Consider the following 23003-nt stretch of genomic DNA (forward strand, 5'->3'; position numbering starts at 1 on the left):
TGGACAAGGAGAATGGCATTACTGTACATCTCCTCAGCACATGTCTTATCCTCAGGGCCTTGTTAGAAACAAAATTTGCAACGTGGATATGCAGCCATAAAAATTGCAGCAGAATGTCCAAGGATACTTTTCCTAAATAATCTACACAGAAGTGACCTCCAGCATATCAGTATTTGAAGAAGTTTGGACTCCTTCCTTCTTTTCTTTGATTTTTTTTTCCCTCCCACACTCTGGTTTTGGTAGACTAATAAGGAAATACTCTGTTTTGCAGACAAGAAGCCCGAAGCCATCCCAGAGCCCCCAGTCCAATTTGGGTGACCACACAGAACACCTCTCTGAAGCATCTGCTGACTCCTTAGAGGCCATGTCTGAAGGTGATTCTCCAACCCCCTTTTCGAGGGGCAGCCGCACGCGGGCAAGCCTTCCTGTTGTGCGGTCAGCAAACCAAACGAAGGAAAGATCACTGGGTAAGAGCCTGCTTCAGTCCTTCTCTATTCTGTACTTAGTCTGTTTTTTCCATCTGTGTATTTAAAACAGTCTTTAAATAGTTGGGGGTTGAAAAAATAAAGACTTTGGTAGCACATTATTTTTCATGTCAGGTTGCTCTTTTTGGTATGGGATACTGAGTAACTTGGGTGAATGGTGCAATTATTTTCATAAGATCTGAAAGTGGGATGGGAGCATAGTAGACATGCAAGGAGAGAGATGCAGGCCCTGTCATGAAATGCTGAGTAATGGTTAAAACCCACTGTTGCAAACACTTCCTGCCAAGCCTGCACGGTATTTGGCAATGAACTTAATACAAGATTGTACCCTCATTTTCAGACAGGAGACAGAGGCTTTGTCATTTTGTCATCTCTTCAAAACCAGGCTTAGTTGAAAGAAACCTAGAGATATTATTGCCTTAGTAATCCATCTTACTGAAAAGGTTTGTATTTGTGTGGTGGTAGCTTTCCAGGCAGAGGATTTGAGTGGACATGTTGATGGGGATGCCCTTTACTTTGGGACAGTGCCCTTCCGTCTGCACAGTGACACGAGAGATGTGTCAGCACAGGTGGACAGCTCTGCTTCCTGCATTCTTTCCATATCTCAGGGTTGAATTCAGGCCAGCTGTGAACCAGAGCTCCTTTTATGATGGTGAATTTTGTCTGTGACTCTGCTCAGCTGATGGATGGTAGGACTAAGGCTGTTCTTTTGAGGGAAGACACCAGAGGGCAGTTAAAGTGTTGTGGGAAGGCACGTAACTCACGTGTGGATTGCTGAAGAAGGCAGGTTTTGCTCATAGGTAATAAACTGAAATGCTGCTTTCCTGTAGGCTCATCTCCCAATATAGAGAGTGACATAAATCGAAGACCAGACTCATCGTACTGTGCTTGTAAGCTTGTCATCGTGGTTTACTCATCCCTCAATAATCTAGGACAGTTTCTGACAAGGGTATTATGATATCTGACAAACACAACAAGTGTGAAGAAAACAGGGCTGGAAGGGGTTCTTTACTCTCCCAGAGCTGAAAAGTGAAGAGCAGTGGGGCTGGAAACAAGGAGCTGATCCCTGCCCATGTCAGCTCACAAAGTGGCTGTACTCCCACAACCTGCTGGGCCACCAATATGTTAGGATTTTAGGGGAGATATTTGTGATAGTTCAGTCTGGATAAGACTTTGCTTTTGAGGTGTTTTTAAGAGCACATGTATGTTTACTATACATGCACTATTATGTTCACTGTACTACATTGCCTACAAGTCACTGCTGGCTAGGGCATTCTCAGTATGGCTTACTTCACCCCAGAATTTTCTGTAAGACCTAAATTTGCTTCAGTGTGATGTTACGTGGTTGAGCCTTTGGAACTCACAGTCCAGCCCCACTGTGTGGGCTGGGGACCCCAGAGCTGGGTGCAGCACTGCAGGTGGGGTCTCAAGAGAGCAGAAGGGCAGAATCCCCTCCCTTGACCAGCTGCCCACTCTGCTTTTGATGCAGCCCAGGACATGTTTGGCTTTCTGGGCTGTGAGTGCACGTGGCTGGGTCATGTCCAGCCTCTCACCCAGCAGCACCCCCAAGCCCCTCTGGGCAGGGCTGCCCTTGCTCTGTCCATCCCCAGCCTGTGCTGATGCCAGGGGTTGCCCTGACTCAGGGCACCTTGCACTTGGTCTTGTTAAACCACATGAGATTCCCACATGCTCACTTCTTGAACTTGTCCAGGTCCCTCTGAATGGCATCCCGCTCCTCAGGCATGTCAATGGTGCCACACGGCTGGGTGTCATCTGCAGGTTTTCTGAGAGTGCACTCAATCCCTTCATCTATGTAATTTTTGAAGATATTAAGTAACATTGGTCCCAGTACAGACCCTGAGGGACACCACTTGTCCCTGATGTCCATTGGGACTCTGAGCCATTGTCCACCACCCTGTGGATGCGACCATCCAACCACTTAATTATCCATCTAACAGTCCACTCATCAATTCCATCTCTAATTTAGAGAGAAGGATGTTGTGGGGACCATATCAAAAGTTATACAGAAGTCCATATAAAGGGCATCTGTAGCCCTTCCCTTGCCCACTGCTGTAGCAGCCCACCACAGAAGGCCACTGGCTTCATCAGACAGGACTTGCCCTTGGTGAAGCTGTGCTGGCTGTCCTGAATCAACCTCCTGTCCTCCATGTGTGTATGTGTAATCCTTCCCTCAGATGTTCTCAGCCTCGGGGCATCTTCAGCTTAGGGATTTCTTGGTTATGGTTTCTGCCTGTACAGTAACCATCAAAAGATGTCTCCTCCAGGTATTTGTTCAGTCCACCTTTGATGAATCCCATGTAAATTTTTCACATCTTCCATAGTGCCTCTGTGACTTTGGCAGCAAGTTTCTGTTGATTTACTGCCAACCACTGCTTTCCTGTTGCTTTGTTTTGTATTTGTTTATCAGCTTTAGGTTATACCCCCTAGTTCTTGTGTTGGAAGTGACAGCAAACATCAGATTGCTATCTGCTTCCCCAGGCCATATCTGATTTCCTTGGCCTGTCATTTCCCTCAGGTCATCTCTTCTCCAGCTGAGAAGTGCTGCTATAACCACTTGTTGCTCATCCAGAAACCATCCTGGACATCTAATTATAATTGCTGCCATGAAATTTTGCAGTTCAATAGTATCTTTGCTAAGATGGGAGGACCATGAGTTCACTGTTAAGTAGTTCATTCTTAAACCCTTTTTTTAGCATCTCTTACATGTACTAAAATGTGTTGTCCAGGTCCTAATGGAAGATAGCCACATGAAGATACACTCTTTTACTTAATGGTCAGGATTTCAGATCCAGCAAAACACCCTGTCTTTCATGTGCCAGAGACAAGGCCCCATCATGATGCCAGAGATGAGGTCCCATCATGTGCCAGAGACAGGCCAAATGTAGGAGAAAGAAAAAAGTAAACAAAAACAGGGAAGCCAATGTAATATGAAGCATTTCAGTTGAGAGTTTTTAGATTTGAAATTCATTTCTCTCTGTATTGCAGGAGGGGTCACAGATATGTGTGTGGCTTAAGGGATCATCATACTAGCCAAATTGGAGGTAATATATTGTCATCTGCCCACAATCTTTTTCAAGTTTTTCCAAGAACCAATTAATAACAAATAGGTTTTTTAAAAAAAAGATAAAAAGTATTCCAAAATAGTTCAGTTTTATATTATTATTATTATTGTTACTGATATGTGCATTTCTTTCATAATAATGTCCTTTTCAATCTCTTCTGCCACTGTGTTCTAACAACACCATCAGCAATGTTCTGAAATTTTACTTTTGAGATGTTTTTCATGCTGTAATCCTTTTTATTTCCAACTGTAAAAGGGGAGTGTTTACTTTTAAAAAACAGAAAACTATTTATAACTTCAGTTTTAAAAGTGCTGTGAACATACTTGTATTCATATGATTTTAAATACTCTGTGTATCATCACCTCCCTTTACATATCTATTAATTTTTAAATTTAATATAATTTAAATTAAAATTATGTTTTGATCCTCAGCAAACATAATTTCAGTGAGGAGAATAATGAACTTTTGTAAACTTTTATTAATTTTACATTGTATATTTCAATGCATTTTAGAAAACTGATGCTTTCTTTTTGAAATTCTAATTGTTCTGTGGGTTCCTATTTTACTAGCTGTATTTGAGTCAGTTTGTTTTCAAATTGTGGTCCGAATTAACATGGAGCCTGAGAAGGAATAACACAAATGCATTTTGGCTACCTCACTATCATGGGTTTGTCAGTCAGGACTAATCTAACAGGACATGGTATTCACGTGGAGCTGACCTAGAAAACAGTATTTCTATTGTGGGCCCATTTAAAATTTCAGCCCCAGCTTTTGAAATTAAGGTCTTTCTTGGCTAAGAAAACCAGAAATCAGCACTTGCTTCATCATTGTGCAGCCTGGAGACAAAGCAAGATATTAAAATAAATAAATTCACTTTGCAAGAGAAAATTAAATGTATTTTAAAATACATATTTGAAAGCTGGGAGTTTTTCCAGTGAGATAACTGTGGGAAAAAAATTATCTAGCAAAACTGTCAGTGAGAATCAGCTGAAACCTGGAAAGTGCTCAAAAGCTTTCAGCAAACTTCACTTGCAATTTGCCTGGAGGAAGCAGAACCTGACAGGCATCCAGCGAGGTTACGCCAGCAGCCGCCTGTGCCCGCGCACAGCTCGCTGCTGTCCCTGCTCAGTGAAATGAAGGCTGACAAGTATGTTCACTTGTGGTCTCTGGTGTGCTATGTCTGCCCAAAGAATAGGCAGCATCCTTTGTAAGGGCAGGCACTGGCATCCTGTGTGGTGATGGAGGGACCAGGGCAGTCGATGCCATGGGTACAGCCCAGAGGGGCAGGGTGAGATCACAATTGCAGCAACAGCTGTTGGTGCTCCTGCAGGATCAGGCTGTACACACAGGATTGGATGAAGGAACAATATGGTAGGGGGAGATCTCCATAAATGCACAAAGATTTGAGTTTGAGAAGTGACTGAGGAAGATGAAGCTTTGTGGCTCAAGGATTGCAATCATCTTTTTTGGGTGCCCTAGCCAGGGTGCCTGGCCACTCCAGTCCAGATGGATGAGGAGCAGAGGATGACTGGGCTTCCTGCTGGCAAACCTGCCTGAAGCTGGGTGATGTGAAAGTCCTCTTCAGAAATGTCTGAGCCTGCCAACATTTGCATTAGATTTGCATTTGGAAGGATTACATGAAGGAGTAAAATTATACAAATGTTTAAGGATTGGCATGGGGAGGGTCTTAAGCAATCATGGAGTGTCATGATTATTATTTATTAGCCCCCAAACCCAAGATTTGGCAGGCACAGATTATAGTGTCTGATTAATTAGTTTGCTGCCACCTTATATGGAAATGCCATTACTGATTATAATCATAATGCCTCGATCTTTTGCAGTATTTCTTGCAGATGTTTCTCAAAGCCTGTTAAAAAAGAAAGGGCCACAGTGACAATTTCACTCATACAAAAACCTTTTCAGGGGGACAGATTATTGATTTTCAACTGACAGTAGAAATAACTATTCATGTATAGGCAAGATTCTGTAAGACACCCAAAAAAAGTATAAATGCTAAAGGTAGACATATATTATATTTGAGCTAATTAATTGTTACTTACTATTTATGAGCTAGAAATTAAAATAAATAGACATGTAAAATCAGACAGAAGGTATGTGAATGACCATAGACTTTATATGAGAAGCCTGTGATTTGCTAGTAGTGGCACTGCCCTCTCTGATTCCTTAGGGCATGATTTAAGCCTAATGAAGTCAGCAAGAGCTTCAGTTTAATTCATGGGAGAGGAACTCCCTGGGAAGTGCATTTCAAGTTAAGGCTGAATATAACTTTAATGTATTCAGTCATCTTCAAGAATTTTGTCTATCTTGCCTTTTATAGTGTATACAGAGCAGCCAACATGCAAAAAGATCATGTAAATATTTGCTGTCATGGTCAGATAGCTTAACAGGGACTGACAGGTCTATAGGAAAAACAGCCTGAAACAACTAGTTCCAATTAACAAACTGAAACACAGACCCTAGGAAATTATAATAGCTCAACTCTTCCTTCCACCTTTCCTAGACTTTATTTTCTTTTCCATTTCTGCATATTAGAATAGTGAAAGGTTTTGGACTTGGAAAGAAAAAACCACACACCTCTTAACTGACATGTTTTGTATCAAAAGAGAAAAAGAAGCTAAACTATGATACTGACCTATCAGAGTTTTTTCCATTTCACTTTTTGTGTCTCTATGTGAAAGGCAGGTATGTGAAATATGTGACTTCCCAGGTTAGCACTTGTGCCCACAATTGCTGTTTACTTAAGAGGTTTTTTTCCTGTAATAAACTGTCTTGTGTGTACCTGAAAAAATGCTTCCAAGGAGCAAGATACGATTTAGTACAGTGTCTCAACAGAGACACATTCTCTCTGCCACCAAAAAGCTGATATGCAGGATATTTTAGATGCTGTGTCACACTGGAGCTGAATTTTGTTGCAGCAGGTTGTATCAGCATGGATCTAATGGGTTCATTGCAGTGATACCAGAGCAGAAGGTGTACAGTGTACTAAACAAACCCATTAGTTATGTAAATCTGTCTGTCACTGCTCTATCTGTTAAATGACTTTTGAAAGCAACCTTTATTATTTATTTGCACTACATTAATACTAAAGGACCTTGAGCAAAAACAGTGCCTCACTGTGTTGGGTAAGACATAGTGACAAAATACTCTTATTTCAGAATCTTGCAACATGAATAAAATCAGAATGAAAAGTGGTGAAGATAGTAGGAGAGGTAGAGTAATGAGTGTACAACCTGGATGAACTAAATAAAGCTATGTCAGGGTGGCAGCAGTTTTTCTCTTTATCCCAAATCTTGCCCTCACAAAATGTGTAATGTCTTTATCCAGCTCTACCATCACTTCATATTCTGATTTAGCAGCAGCAGTTTGGGCCTTCAGCATTTGGTGTCTGCTGGAAGACAGATTTGGCAGCTGGAGTAGCTTGTGCAGGTCTCCTTCCTTCAGAGGATAGGTAGGAGGCCAGATGGAGCTGTCCCATGGGGTGTATCTAGCACAGGTACTATCACTTGGATAAATCTGGTCTAATTTTTGTGTTAGATAAAATTTGTAAGTCTACTTCTAACACAAAGTCACACAAACACCAGAGCCTTCTATCTGACATGGGCATGTGAAGGAAAAAGGTGTATTGCAATTCCAGGCATTGTAAGAAGCCTAATACTTCGGCCAAGGAGAGAAACATAGCCCGTCCCTCAGCACATTGTATTTAGGATTTGCTGCCAGGGCTGACAGCACGTCCCTGAATGAAGATAGCTCTTGGGTTTAATCATTGCTCCCAATACTGGTTATATATTTAGGTAGTGATTCTAATGCATAGTTACTATGCTGGGCCTAAATTCAGGTTTCTGTTCCCTGAGGGAAAAAATGTAAACTCTGTGGTCATATAAAACCGTCTCTTGTATTAGTTCTAGATCTCTTTTATACATTTCTGGCTACAGAGTACCCAATTCAAGCAGGATAAGAGGATAATCACTGCATCAGAAGCTTGTTAATAGCCTGCTGATTAGGGTGCTCTCTTGGGACAATAGGGGCAATGGTCTGAGCAACTCTAAAGATGGGAGCCCTCCTGGATTTTTTTTTTTAACTACTCAGCTGTTTCATAAGAGATAGGTGCTTGTACCGTTGCTTTTCCCAATTACCTTCTGTGATGAATAGACCATCTGTGGGTATGAGGGCAGAGCAGTGGGTGTTGTTTATCTTGGCTTTAACAAGTCCTTTCATATCTCTCGTTGCCTCCTTGTAGCCACACGGGGGAGGTCGGGGTGGCCTTCAGGATGTGTAGCTGGCAGCTGGGCTTTAGCTGTGCTCCTCAGGGCTGCACACTGGGGCCAGTGACTTTTGACATCAGAAACCTCGTTGTTGGGATGGAACAAACCAGCAGTAGGGTCAAGTCTGACACCCAAGTTTGAGAGAGGATTTAATGTGCTGAATAGTCTGATGGCCACTTCACTGGGACCCCATGAGAAATGGACTAGCTGGAACTTGATGAAACTCCAGAGAGGCAAATGCAGCCTTTCATCAGAGACAGAGCAGCCCTGCAACAATACTGGAAAGGACGGGTTGGCTTGGGAGCTGCTTTGCAGAAAGGACTTAGGGTATGACAGTAAGGTGACAGTGTGTTAGCAGCATGTCCTTGTGGCAAGGGAAAACTGCATAGCTGTCTACTGGAAAAATATAGCCAGCAGGTCAAAGGAAGTGATTATTCACCTCTTCTCATCGTTTGTGAGGTTGCACTGTGTCCACTTTTGGTTCCCCAATACATGAAAGATAATAACAAATTGGAGTGAGTCTAGGAAATGACCTCTTGGAATTATTCTTAATCATTCACACTACAATCTTGGTTCCGAGATCCTGTCTCAAGTAGCTTGTGAGGACTTCACACAAAGTCAAGCCCCCAGAGGTGAATTTTTGGTGGCCCTAACCAGCTGTGCTCTTAAATGCTGATGGCTCAACCCCTAAATTTGCTACTTACAGTAGTGAACTTCCTAGAAATGAAATAACTTCAGAAGTATTGAAGAGAATTCCTGCTGTAAATACAGACCATTTGGTAAATGGAGCAAAATTACAAAGGCATGCATGGCCTACATGACTTTAATGCTTCATGGCTATGTATTATTAAAATGGTCACATTCTGCCCTTGAACACATCAATTGTACCTCATTTAGTACTAAAACACAGGGTTTATGAAAATAGTTATTACTTAAATAATGAGTTTGATACAGTTGATTTATACACAAAGAAAGTACAATTGGGTAGGATCTCTCTTTATGTTTATTCAAGAGGAAGAACAAGTATTCCAAGAAATTTGATTTGTCTTTTTTGCTTTTTCCCATTTAAAAGTTTATAACAAAAATTCTGCTATGTAAAGTACTCAGCTGCAGTGGCCTTAAATACTTCACATATCTGAGTAGTCTTTGGCAGGCTCATCCTTGGAAAATTGCACTGGTCAGTTTGGCTTTGGCTGGGAGCCAGCAGTGGCTTACTGGCTACTTCAGAGGTCAGGGGCTCAGCTTCTGGTGGATGAAAGCAGAGCCTGCATGGGCATGTCCTGTGCCTGTGTGTGGGGATGCTAAACTGGTGAATGTGAACTGCAGTAAATGCAGCATGGCAGAACCTGCGGGGGCCCTCTGAAAAATAGCCCTGGTACATATGTAACTTCTTGTTGTAATTTTTAAAGCCTTTTTTCATTCAGTATCATACGTGTTTTGTGTTCTTCCAAGTTTGCTGGCATTGTTTTGTCAGTTCAGGGTATGAAAAAGTTGCCTTGATAATCAGTTGGGCCATTCTGTGCAACAGAATGCAATTATTGTCCAAAGGTCATCCTGCCAGAATGTTGATTTCCACCTGGGGAACTAGGTTAAACTGAAATGTTCTCTCAGAATCTCTAGATGATACAAGTAACTGTTCACAGTAGATGGACATGCTGATACAGGTATATAGACCAAGTTGCCTTTTGGCAATAGGCTTTGTCACAGGTTTTATTAGGAATCAGATGGGGGAAATAATGAGTTTTCTTTAGGTAAAAAAGTTGTCCATTTTCTTTTTGGATTTCACTTATCCTTTTTAGCCAGCTGAATGCATTTGTTTGTAGAAAAGTGGTGGTATTTTAGTGGCAGTTAAAAACCTTTATTTTTCATAACATTTTGGTAGGAAATCTATGTGACTACTGAGTTTTCCATCTGTCTTTTTCATTAAGCAACAAATTAAGTTTGTTAAGTGAGTCACTGTAAGTAGCAGAGAAGAATGAAATAGCAGTAAAATGTAATACTGGACTAAATTAAACAGTTCCTGTTTTTATTGAAACTGTTGTCAAACAATAATACCTTGAACAAATCTCTTTAGACTATTGTGCAAAAAAATATAAATAAAATAAGTAATTGCTTTTATTCATTAAAATATCTACTTTTTTATTCTCTTAATACTTGAAGACAGGTAAGTATATTTATAGAACATTTTCTGAATGTGGATTACAGATTTTCAGGAGGGAGTACTAACAGAAGTTAATATGAGAGCTTCAGGCTAGAAATACCACAAGGATCATGGCAATGACCTCAGACTAGTTGAAACTATGTGGTGAAATAGGAGAGTTAAGTCTTGAGGGTATGGAAAGTAAGAACTTAATATTGAGGAATTTCTTCCATGCTGCAAGAGTTGTTACTGTAATGAACTTCTGTCTGCATAACTTTGGCAGAATTTGGTGATATGTATTTGATCTGTTTATTAGATAGCTGGGGGGAAGGGGGGTAGGGAACAGAGAACAATATGGGCCTGTGTCATCCTTACAGTCTTATATATGACAATTTTGCCAAAAGCAAAGGAAAAATGGAAGTATCTTGAAATCTTAGTAAAAGAAATTAAAATATTAAACTGCACTTTTGAGGAAAAACCTGGCCCCAACAAAAACAGTTATCACTGAAACTTTAAATATTATCCTTAGTCTTTAAAACTCATGCAAGTCTCAGGTAATGATTTGACATAAGTATAAGTACATAAGTATAAGTATATTTGACATAGAGCTTTTTCTCACTTTTGCTTGTTACCATTGCTGCTGACTTCAGCATGAGGGAATGTCCAGACAGTGACTCAATGGACTTATGGTGGAAGATCGAGCTAAAGCAGCATGAAAAGACAATGATTGCCTATCTTCTCAAAAAGACATGGTTAACTGATGGCCAGGGGTAAAGAGTGAAATTAATCTAATGTCATTTTCCCCATTTTAGTTATGTCTAGCTTTGCACTTTGTATTTCAAGAAGGTCCAGAGCTTCCAATGCATCAGATTTTGATTGCTGTAGTCTAATCTGCATTCTATTACTGGAAATTTTCAGATTCGACACAGAATTTCCAGAAGATATGTACAATAGCTGTGTTGGAAGAGTAGGATTGCCTTGTTCATGCCAGTGGTTTTTAGTTCTGTGGGAAGGTTTAAATGCTCCAGTGCCCAAGCATCCTACACCAGCCAAATACAGATTTTATCATCAGTTAATACTTCTCTTCAGCTGGATTAAGGTGTTGCCAAATGCCAATAAGAAACTTCAGTGCAGAAATTTGCAAAACATCTTGCCTACAGAGAGGGAGTGCTGTAGCTTCACAGAAAAGAAACTCATGAACCCAAATGTAAGCTTTAACTGTATTTTATTTCATACCACTGAAGAGTTATTTAACTTTCTGCCTCAGTTTTTTCTTCTTCGTTATAAGAGAATTATGTGAGAAATCGTATTTTTCCATTTAAAATCCATTGTTTGAGAGAATGAACAGATACTTGTAAAGGTCACAGAAGAGGACACAATCTTGTTTGTTTACCTATTCTTGTTTTATCAGGCATGTAACTTTCCTCTCTTAAATAATGAATTTCTGAAGATAATTTTTATTCTTTAAACAAAAGCTAATTGTGATTAAAGATCTCCTAAGTATGTAAGCTGCCCTGCACGGAGGTCATTGTTAACAATGATAACGTGGTGCTTACTCAGGCTTAGGTCAGCACCCTGTATGTGATGGAGGTGCTGAGAGACGTGAGCTGGGCGGTTTTGTGACACCTGCATGACATTAGCTCTTGCCATAAGGAGTAAACCTTTGTCAGTTGTAACTCAGGAGCTGTGGTCTGATCAGTGGCTGCTGTGCCAACCCTGTTGTGGTTATGCAGCTCCTTGCTCTAAAGCCAGCCTAGACCCCGTGTGTTCAGGGGAGATTCACCATCGCACTTGAGGGCATGTCCTCAGCTCCTAAGTGGTTTTTGCAGCCCAGCAGCACTGTTTGAGCTGAATGCCTTTTTGTGGATGTGGTGAGTGTGCCAGAGCTCAGAGCTGTGATGGCTGGAGGCACAGGAAGGCTGTGCTGGGCACCCCAGCCCAGCATTGATGGGCTCAGCCACCTGAGTCAGGTTAACTCTGCATCTTGCATTGCACCGTGTTGTGTTTCACATAGATCACCCCTGAGAGAAATGATGAAATATTTTGCACATCCTGCCACTGACCATTGATAGAAGCAGCAGAAAATACTGTGTTTTGAAAGAGTTCTGTATGTAGGGAATGAAAGGGCAGTCATGTGGTGTGTTCACAGGATAATCATCAGATCTGGGTTTGATGCTTGTAAACCTTTCTTTGGACATGTTCTTTTGCCTTTTGGGTGTTTAATTTCCCTTATTTATATAAAGCATACTTCTTTGTTGACAGGAATGTTGTGAAGCAATTTGTTACAAAGCAATTTGTTACTAAGGCCTGTGTGTAAATGCTTTCTGCTGTGGCCTGTGTTTAAGTCGGTGGTCTGTTGCTCGTAGAGTGAAAAATGATCAAAAATTCCAGAGGTATTTCTGCAGCTAAGTTATACTACATGGCAAAGGGGATGGCTTAACATTATAGTTTGTGTTGTAGCTGTAGGATAGCACAGGGCTGGCAGTACCTAGGAGCTCTTGGAAGTGGGAGCCACAGCATTGTCTGACGTGAACATGGTGCTGTTACCTCATTCACAGTCATCTTCATACATGTTGTCCTAGAGTAGTGGGGATTTTCACAGTCCTTTTTTATTTGTGTTGTATAAAAATGGACACAATCTTCATGTTTCAGGTAAATCCATTGTAACAGAAGTGTAAGTAAGTGCAAGAGGGACTTGAGGGTACATGGAGACAGGATCATCCCCTGTGTTTAAATGTCTTTCCAGCAGCCTTGCTGACATATGTTCTGTACCTTAACAAAAACCATGCCTAAGTTATATTCTATTTCTTCTTGCTTTAATCTTCATGGGAGTGATTTTTTCACGGAAGGTAAAACACCTCAGAACTCCAGCAGCTTGCATGAAGTGGAACCTGTGGGTATTATCAGTGTTCAGAATTTCACCTGGGCAATGTGTGGAAAAAAAATATTGTGAATGATTTTAACAAATGGATTTTGAGTCTCTTTATTTTGTCATGCTCAAAAAGGATTTTTAGAAGTACAGCTGTTAGTTCTGTCAAATAGGAAATGCCCTAAAGCATTGCTGTATCATGATACGGATCAGACAACTCAAGAGGAAATGCAATAGGTTTTTTTTAAGGGCATGTGATTTAAAGGTGAATAAAGAAAAAAAGAATTTATTATACCTTTGAAAATATCTTTTCTCTCTCAAGTGAGATTGGGGCCAAAACATTTCTCCAAGTTGTATGTTTAAGCTGTCTGTTTTAAGATATAATATGCATATTTGCTTTGAAAATTCAGGACTCAAGGACAACTGCACTTTTGCTTTGGATCAGTATTTTTGGGAGCATTGAAGCACAGGCAGAATCAAGACTGTTCTGCAATGATTTCAACTTGTGTAAGGAAGATTTTTCAACTCTGCCATGTATTCTGTGTTGATGGTTTCAGTAGCTCAATATTGAGTGTGGTTTTAATAGATTGAAATTCAAAACTAGCATTTCTGCATTTTGTACTAACTTTGAAACTGGGCAGAAAAGAGAGTCACACCCAGCTGCAAAATTTATATGCAAATCCTATCTTCTTAGCCAAAAAATCTTTTTTTTTTTTTTGCCACTAAATCCAAGAAAGTTTAAATGCCAAAACATAGAAGGTTCCTTATGTTTTTCATAAGAACTGAAAGCTATCATCCAAAAGGAGTATGTCTTTACATACCTTGGAAAAGTGAAATAAATGCAATCATTAACTTGTTTAATTTTTTTTTACAAATGTAATTAGTTTCTGAATCCTAAAAAGTGTTTAGCTGCATAGGATGTTTAAGCACTAAAAATAAAATTTTACCTAGAACGTAAAGAAATAAATTGTCTCAAATTATAATAAAAAGAGAAAAATAGTTTAATAGCTCATTAAATATTGCCATTAGAAATAAAAGTCATAGGAAAACTCTTCTAAATCTTTGAAAGAAAACTAGTTTAATTTCAGTCTGAAAAAGTTTTTCCAGACAAAAGAAAATGGAAATTTGTAGTAGGATTTATATGGAGTTTGATTGCAATATTAATGAAGGTATCAGCTCTTGATAATAATACAAAGATTAAGTTAACAGCTCTATTTTATAAAAGCAGCCTAATATTAAATAATAGTTAGGTAATGCTGAGTAGTCTGTTTAGTATTCAGGAAAGTTAACATCTTCCTTCCATAGTGCAAGCACAATTATCAATCCACTGATTGTAGGAACATCTGACTGTTTCTGCCTTCCTTTATAGCAATTATGGACAACATAGGGACAAAAAATATTTAAGATAACAGGAGACAGGGCTCATCTTAGCTTGAAATGCCTTCTCTTTATTAATGGCCTTTGTATTCTAGGACCTCACCTTTTACCATTGCTTTCACTCTGTGTTTGTGTCTCAGCGCCATAAACTGTGTGTCCTGTTGCTGATGACTTTCAAGTGTGACTCACTGACTTACCATCTAAATTTTGTGATTTTCTGAGATTTGCTGATGACTGATGGCAACTGCATTGAGGGCCTTGTGTTCCCTACCCTCCTGATTATATTGGTCATGGGAGAACAGAATTACAGTGCATCTACACTGCAACTGCTGTTGTGGTGAATTCAGGTTGTGTAAAATGCTCTGCCAGGCTTTAGCCCACCTTTGTTAATTACTGGTTGATGAAAAAGCCTGGCAGCACAGAATCCAATAGAGGGTCACAAGGATTATTAACTTGGTTGGATGGAGCCTCTTTGCTCTGATAGGTTGAGAGTGTTGGGACTGTTCAGCCTGGAGAAGGGTTAAGGACAGCAACATCATCAATGTACAAAAGAACCTGAAGGAGGCGGGCAAAGAAGAGCCAGGCTCTCTTCATTCATGCTCAGTGAGAAGGTCAAAGACAATAATCACCAAATGTAACATATGAGATTCCCCCTAATATCAGGAAACCCTTCTTCACTGTGAGATTGACCAAGCACTGACACAAGTTTCTCAAAAAGGCTGCAGAGTCTCTGTCCTAGAAGATATACAAAAACTATCTGGACATGGTCCTGTATGGCAAGTGCTGTAGCTGTCCTGTTTGAGTGGGGTGGGGGTGGACCAGATGACCTCCAGATGTGCCTTTCAACCTCAGCTATTCTTTGATTCTGTGATCTGCCATCTTTTTACACCACTTTGGAAGCTATACTTGCTTCATCTCATACAGACTGCAAGACAGTAAAGGTGTTTCCTCCTGGGACAATGCAGTGTTGTACAGAGACACCTGGGATGGCTCAGAAACAGCACAGTGCATTCAACTGGGCTTACCAGTCCCCATTTCCTTGCATCCAAAGTAGTTCAGCTTGCTTCTGAATCTATTCCCTAGTGCTGTACATCCCAGGAAATTGCTCTGTTTAGTTGCAGTCCTATGGCAGCTTGTTTCCTGCTGTGCAGGTCATAAGAAACCTTCCCACACTGGAGATGCTCATGAGAAGATCTTTTGGTTTTCTTTAGGAGCCAGACCCAGCGTGGTTAGAATTCATCAACACCATCAACATCATCCAGACTGATGATTGATCCATCCTGTTGATTGAGATGGCTCTTTCTGAGTGCTTTAGTCCTTGGAGGGCTTTGAGGTCATGATGGCATGGGACTGGGCTGTAGCAAAGCTCACGAGCCACACTCATGCAGTGCTGGCCAGTGGAGTACAGGCTCCTGCTGGTGGTACAGAAATCAGCATAGGCTGGTCTGTATTATTCATGTTTCCATTACTGAGCATATCACAGCCTCCCATTCCCTGAAAATAGCTATATCAGAAAGGCGTTCTGTCTTGAGTGAATAAGAATGTCCATCTTTTGCAATTCAGCATCTAAGATTACTTATGTTTCTCCCTGAGTACTAAGCATGATTATTAACAGTGCTGTGAAACAGAAAGGTTCCAAAATTGCTCGTTTTTTTGTGGGGTACCTCAGTTTTACTCCTGGCAGGAGTTTCACCGGAGGCTTTATGCTATATAATGCCAGAAAATTGAATTGTGAATATAAAATTCCTTGTGCTAAAATGAAAATCTTGGTTTTATTGATAAGTGTGAAGTTATGTAGAAGGAAAGCTGGGTGCTATAAAAGGATAATTTTTTTCCTCAGCTACTTTTTTTAAAAGTACCTTGTGATTTACTGACAACTTCCAATACAGAGCAAACTTGGTATGTTTGATATTTTCCATTAGGGTTCATAAGGTAAACTTCTGATTTATCTAACTGAAGTACACTAAGAGGCATCTCAGTACTGAGACTGGCACATTTATCAAGGCCGAACCATATCATTGTTCTATGCTCTATTCCAATAGTTTGGTGAAAAGGAAAATTACATATGTGATTTATTTTTTAAAGAGCGTGAGTTGTTTTTTCTCTTTTCATTATGGACTTGGCCTGTGTTCCAAATAAACTTTGAAACCAGGTCATTACTGTGCATTTAAGAATATGTATCTGTCTTATTTTTTATTAACATTTGCTTGCAGGTGTATTATATCTTCAGTATGGAGATGAAACAAAGCAGTTGAGGATGCCAAATGAAATCACAAGCACAGACACAATTCGTGCCCTTTTTGTAAGTGCCTTCCCCCAGCAGCTGACAATGAAAATGCTGGAATCGCCCAGTGTCGCCATTTACATCAAGGATGAGAGCAGAAACATATACTATGAGTTGTGTGATGTGAGGTAAGACATGGAATTATAGCTACTGGTTTTGTGGGGTTGGGTTTTTTTGTGTTTTTGGTTTTGTTGTGCACTTATAGAATAGAAAAGAATAGGGTTGATAGGTATCTGACAGAGTGGCCTGACACATAAAGGCATATTCAGTGGTATCTGAGTAATCCGGGAGGTCTGGTCTGACAATGCCTTCAGCTATAGGTGCAGTAGCCATTGCACAAGCCACTGATAAATGGCATGCCATGTTGAAATATTTGCATAATATACAAAGGTTCACATATTTAATATATTTATTGAATTTTAAGAGACACAATCATTTAAAATGCAGAATACAGAATTAAACATTTACAGAAAAGCTGGGTTGTTTCTTTGCTGGGAGTGCAAAGCCTGATCTCATGAGCCTGAAGTAACAAACATGAATGTCACTGATGTCCTCACAACAGTGCCAGTTGAGCCATCTAACATAGCCAAATGTGGCACTGGTGACCACTGCTGCAGCCCCACCACCTTCCTGTTACATGTCAAGGTGCAGCAACTGATGCAGTCATTTCCCTCCACTAATTCACAGCTTGGTCAATAAATGGTTCACCTTTCTATCCTTTATTTTGTGGGAGTGCAGCTTCTTAATTAACCGTGTTTTTTCTGCAGAAGTTCCAGGGTCTCAGGGTCCCTAGAAAGTCCCAAATTGTGCATAAATAAAGCTCTCGGGTACACCTCAGACATATTACACTTTATAAATAAAGTGATAAAAATGGACAGAGGAGTGTAAGAAGATGAAGGAGAAGAACAGAAAAGCTGTTTTCTCTTTCTAGTCTGCCACTAATGCAGGAAGATTTTGTGGTGCAAGAGAAGCGTACTGTCCTCTGCTGCCTTGTTTCTTCTGGAGATCCTGCAGCAAAAGTGTTCCTCCTTATCATGCTGTAGTTAAAAGTGCAAGTTGGAGCTTTTCTATCCCTTCCTCATCCAATTCCCCCATTCCTGTTCTTAATCTTTCAACAGCACCACACTCCATTTTCTCACCTCTGTCTTGCTTTCCTCAGGCTGTCTGCCCAGTGTTTTGCCATTAGCTAGTCTCTGGGATTTCAGTTTCTTTTAATCTTACTTGCTTTGCAGACTGCCACACCCCTGTTTGGTCACTGTAATGCCTATGTGAAGACCCATCTGAGTTTCTTCATCAAACATCATCATCTTTCAACATGTACTCAAGTTTCTTATACATCAGTTTGTTCACAAGATCAGATCAACTGATTGAGTCATGATAGGGGTTACTACGTCTCTGTTGTCAAGTGCATTATTGCCAACCATCATCTAGCCCATTGGCTCCTTCTCTCTCCCTTTATCCCTCCATCTTCCCTTGAGTTTCAGACTAACAGTTTATGCCCTTGAGAATGCAGTTGTTGATTATCCTAATGCCACTCCATCTTTTTTTCCTTTGCTCTCATTGCAGGCGTCACTGTGCCAGCCTCAGGCCTGGCTCCATCCCAACATCTGTTTCCTCTGTTCCTATGCCTGTATTGTGGAGCATTTCTAGAGGAAATCCACAACCCAGCTGACTTCCTCCATAACAAAATTCCCTCCTTCAGTTCTGTCAGCCTTCTTGCTTAGGAAACCTCAGCAATTCCAGGTTAATGGAGTCCATAACATGCACTACCAGCTGCATTTTCACCACCTTTGAATAATTTCCACAACATTTATGTTCCATATGCTTCACAAGATCTTGTTAGTGTCTCCCCCCAGAGAACAGATGAAATGAATCATCCTTTTCCTTACCTTTGTTTGCCATGTCTTCCCTCAATCCTCTTCATCCTTTCCCTTAAACAGGGGAGGTTTCAGTCAGGTCTTTAAGCTCTCCATCTCCCTCAGAGGCTGCTCCATGTTCTTCTGTGCCTTACATCGAGCCATCATATTGCTTCCTTTTCCTTTTCCTTTTCCTTTTCCTTTTCCTTTTCCTTTTCCTTTTCCTTTTCCTTTTCCTTTTCCTTTTCCTTTTCCTTTTCCTTTTCCTTTTCCTTTTCCTTTTCCTTTTCCTTTTCCTTTTCCTTTTCCTTTTCCTTTTCCTTTTCCTTTTCCTTTTCCTTTTCCTTTTCCTTTTCCTTTTCCTTTTCCTTTTCCTTTTCCTTTTCCTTTTCCTTTTCCTTTTCCTTTGTTTCTTTCTATTTTTTTTCCTTTTTCTTCTTTTTCTTCTGCTCCTCCTCCTCCTTTTTTTCTTGTTTCCCTTCTGTTTTGTAATTTCTTTTTCTTAATGTGGTTCAGGGCTCTGCATCTAGTATAGACTTCAGATATCTGCTCCAGAACCTCCCTATTTTACAGTCTTTCATTTCCCATCACACAGAGATGAAACACTCATGTAATTCTTCAATTTTTTAATATCAGCTGCTGTAATTGTCTTTTCTTGGCAGTTGGCACAGGTAATAGGTAATCTTGCTTGCTCTTACCCATTCAAATTAAGCAACAAAGATCATTCTCCTAGTTTGACAAGCAGACTGTTCTGCATGCATTTATTTTTCACTTGTCCTCTGACTGTATCTTCTCCACCTCATTAAGCCACTTGTCTTCATTATGAGGGCTCCTCCGAGCCCACTTCAATGCTACTTTTTATTTCTTGTTGAGTACCAAGTGCCATCTGCTTCCACTTGGTGAATAATGCCAGTTTGAATTGTACATCTTTAATTTTCAGACAAGTGCCTTCCCTCTCTCTCAGGCAGCCCTCTAAGGTGCTTGGAAGGTGTCGTCCACAGACATCTGCAAAACCACTGCATTGGTCTCCTTCCCACTCTCTCTGTTGCACTGCCTACTCAGAGCATGCCCATGGTTCCCGGATTTGTTTACTGCTCCTCTGGCTGGAGGGACTATGATCTTCCGAGTTCTTTTTGTTCTCTTATCTTCCTGCAGCTATCCTGTCTTTTGTGACTCCTATTCACCTTGTAAGTTGGTGAAAAGTTGTCTTCCCGGGGTGTTTACACAGCAGTGAGGCCTTTGAACATGCCAAGGGCATCTGGGAGCTACAATAATGCAAATTATAGTAATAATAAAAGTAGAGTAATGCATACCTGTTATCAGTAATGTTTATCTTAGAATAGCAACATGAGGTGAAATACGTTCATATCAGAGATCAAATGCCTAGTGTTTTGGTGCTTTGCCTTGCAGCAGTGTTTAACTTTAAAGTGTCATGTTTCTACAAGAAAATGCCTTTTAAAAAAACTCCAGTTATTTGAGGTACCATCTCATAGCCACCAGACAGAAAAGACAGCAGATAAAATGTATTTAAATGAATAATGTGCCATTTCTTGAAGAGAACATGAGAGAGCTTGTTTTGTATCGAGAGGAACATAGTCCCAAGTCTGAGGCAGACAATGGTAACTGAGACTTCCAGTGCAGGTCTCAAAGCAAAAGGGTCACATTTGCAAGATGGAAAACAGTTTATGTTACCATAAATAATTGAAGAACTTGAACTTGCCGTAAGGTAGCTATTTTCCTATGCAGTCCTACAAGTAAACACTCATAAATACTAAACTTCTCATCAGCCCTCCAGTTCTTAAACACAAGACACTGATCTGTCTCTTGAGCTGCAGGGTTTCTTTAATAACTACTTGACATCTACAACAGCAACACAAGTTCTGACTAGCTACCCATTCAAAGCAATCACTGATTGTAATATGACATTGTAAGAAAGAAATTGGACCTGCCCAACAGTTCTTCCCTTCATTTTAAAATTATAATCCAAGTGATTAAGATCAGTTCACTAGACTTGTAGCTGCACCTGGAGGAAAGGAATTCAGTCACATGTGTAAGTAAATTCTCTAGAGATCACTACAGGGAAATGAAAGGAATCACAGCTTTGAAAGGATGTAGGTGAGCATAGATTGGAGGCTTTGCTACTGATTAAATGTGAACCAGAAATCAGCAGAGCTCAGGGGAAGTGTCAAAGCCATAAAATTGTTGGAAGGTAGGTCTGGAAACAAAATAAAAAACTGTCATCTCTTTCCTAAATGTAGTAGTTAAAAAATTAACTAATCAAAGACAAAGTGTAGAGTCCAAATGAAACAAAAGTATTCTTGTAGGGCTTTTCATCTAAACTATTTCTGTGAAAGCTTTCATCAAAATTTTTGCTAATTTGTTTTCCTAATACTTTTTCCCTTTAAAAACTGTCTTTATTATAGATAAAGTTTAGAGGAAGAATTTATTGACTACTAAATTTTTATCTTTTGTGGGTTTTTTTCAGCTTTGTGAGCAAGCTGATAATTAAAATTTCTTCAAGAATAATTACAGTTAGAAAGACTGCTTTTCTTTTGATATTCTTACTTCTTAGAAGAGCAAAAACATTATGTGGGCTGAATGCACAATAAAACATGTAAATATTAACTAAATCCTTTTTGGTGCTGTGTAAATGTTGAAATTCTATTGTCTTCAAAGTGTTTGCACTCTATGGCAGGATCTTGAAAGAAACACACTATCTAATTTTTATGGGTGTGGAGTTCTAGTGAAAGAATGATATTTCCCATGGGAAAGAGAATCAAAGCAGGCTTTTGTTTGTTTGTGTGTGTCTTAGGTATGGCATTTACGTTTTTCTTATAGATCGACTGCAGACCTACTATGTTTGTCTGTTACCTGAAACTTTCAGGCAAAAAAGTAAATAAAACTGCTTTCATCTGTTGTCATTGCTGATTCTTTAATTCCAGGAATATTCAAGACCGATCTTTCCTTAAAGTTTACAACAAAGACCCTGCACATGCATTTAATCACACTTCCAGAGCTGTAAATGGAGATATAAGGGTAAGTACTAATGCGGCATTTATACTCTTTTTTCTTCCAGCTTTTCTGCTGAATGTTTAAATTCTGAAATGTAGTACATACATAGTAATTCAGAAAATCAGGGGTATACATATGGCACATATACAGAAAAGGGAATAAATAATGCTTGTTGTAATGTGTTTTAACTGCTTTTCTTTTTCCAATTATTTGCCTTGGGCATTAACTGGTTTTTTGATCTTGTTTAAATGCACTAAAGCATGTGAAGCAAAACATAGCCTTTAATTATGTATTTTGTGACACAGACAGTACTCAGGGTTTTTACAGCTTCCTATTCTGGGTTTCCAAACCCTTTACAGTGAAGTATGGTGTAGTGTTAGTACACTCCAGCAAAGTTTCAGCAGGGGTCAGTTTCCAGTGGCTGAGCAGCTGTACCTCACTTCAAGTCTATAGAAACTCTTTGTAAATGATGGTTTTGGATAGGAAATTCTGATAAATACCCATTGTGGTGTAAACAGTTTTGTCTTTTTCTAAAATTTTCTACCTGCACTGAAAAAGGATGAGTATATTTGTATTTTCAGGTGAACATTTTGTATTGGGAAACCACAGAGAATGCATTTGAAAAACTTGATTTCTCTCTCTCTCTGTCTGTCTTTTGGTGCCCTGTTACCTCCCACTGTGGTGCCAAGGTGCAGGAGATGCAGCTGTGGGGCACTTCTCCCACCTTGCAGCTGGTGTTGCAGTAGAGGGGGGTGGTGGTGGTGAGGTTACACAACATCCTCTCCTCCCCACCCCTCCTAGGTCTGTCCACAGGAAATGGTACTCCATTGAATTCCACAGGAATGATATTCCAAATGAGCTCCACAGGGCCAGAAGAGAATGTCACTACTGTCCTACCTGTCTGTGGCTTTTCTGTGCGTTCCAAAGCTGACTCAACTGTGCAGAAAATTTCCTGTGAAGTGATTTCCTTAACTCTGCATTTACTGCTTGGTCTCATTATCAATTCTGAGCATGTCTCACTGCTTTATTACTAATATTTTGTGGAAGTACTTCTTGTGTTTCAACAGTTTAAGGCCACAATATTTTAGAAAGATTGAAATAGTTTATTTACAGGCACTATTCTCAACCACCTCTCATGTACGCACTTCAATTATAAAATGGTCCTTTGGATAGGTCAGAAATCTAATTACTTGATTTTTCACACTGCTGCACACACAACATGAGAAAGAAAATGGATGTGCTTCAAAGGGAAGATGTGATAGTTTTTTGTGTATTTTGCAATATCTTGAAATTCTTCAGTTCTAGTTATATTCCTGTGGCAGTGACTGGATGTATCCAATACATCTTATTGGTATTCAAAGGCATGGCATACTGTCACTGTGCATTTTGACATTAATGTCTGTAGCTGTGGCTTTATAAAGTTATGTTATACTTTTCTTGTTCCATGTACAGTGGATGCTAAAGGTATATACTGTGGCTTTATTTGTGTGTTCTAAACCTGTTGAAGGTACTGTTGTAGTTAACTACATATATTTAAAAGTAAAAATTAAAAAATACCTCTTCCAGGTATTTGCTGCCTAGCAGAGTTGTTTTGAACACAGGTGCTGCCTCTGT

General features: G+C 39.8%; 1 protein-coding gene across 21 annotated transcripts in view; it reads left to right on the top strand.

Annotated features, from left to right (window-relative positions):
* The window catches only part of KIAA1217 (KIAA1217 ortholog), a 354640-nt gene that overhangs the window by 259742 nt on the left and 71895 nt on the right, over positions 1-23003 (top strand). For all 21 annotated transcript variants that reach the window (XR_015771982.1, XM_088051935.1, XM_088051930.1 and 18 more), the window contains 3 exons: positions 272-467; positions 16451-16649; positions 21320-21413. Coding sequence is in view for 20 of the 21 variants with exons in the window: in XM_088051935.1 (XP_087908061.1) it covers positions 272-467; positions 16451-16649; positions 21320-21413 (489 nt within the window). In the remaining variant the exon portion in view is untranslated. The remainder of the gene's footprint in view (positions 1-271; positions 468-16450; positions 16650-21319; positions 21414-23003) is intronic.

Source organism: Pseudopodoces humilis, chromosome 1 (genome assembly GCF_049639895.1).
Source record: "Pseudopodoces humilis isolate 2021_Gansu_Grassland_sample_001 chromosome 1, ASM4963989v1, whole genome shotgun sequence".
NCBI classification, from domain to species: domain Eukaryota; kingdom Metazoa; phylum Chordata; class Aves; order Passeriformes; family Paridae; genus Pseudopodoces; species Pseudopodoces humilis.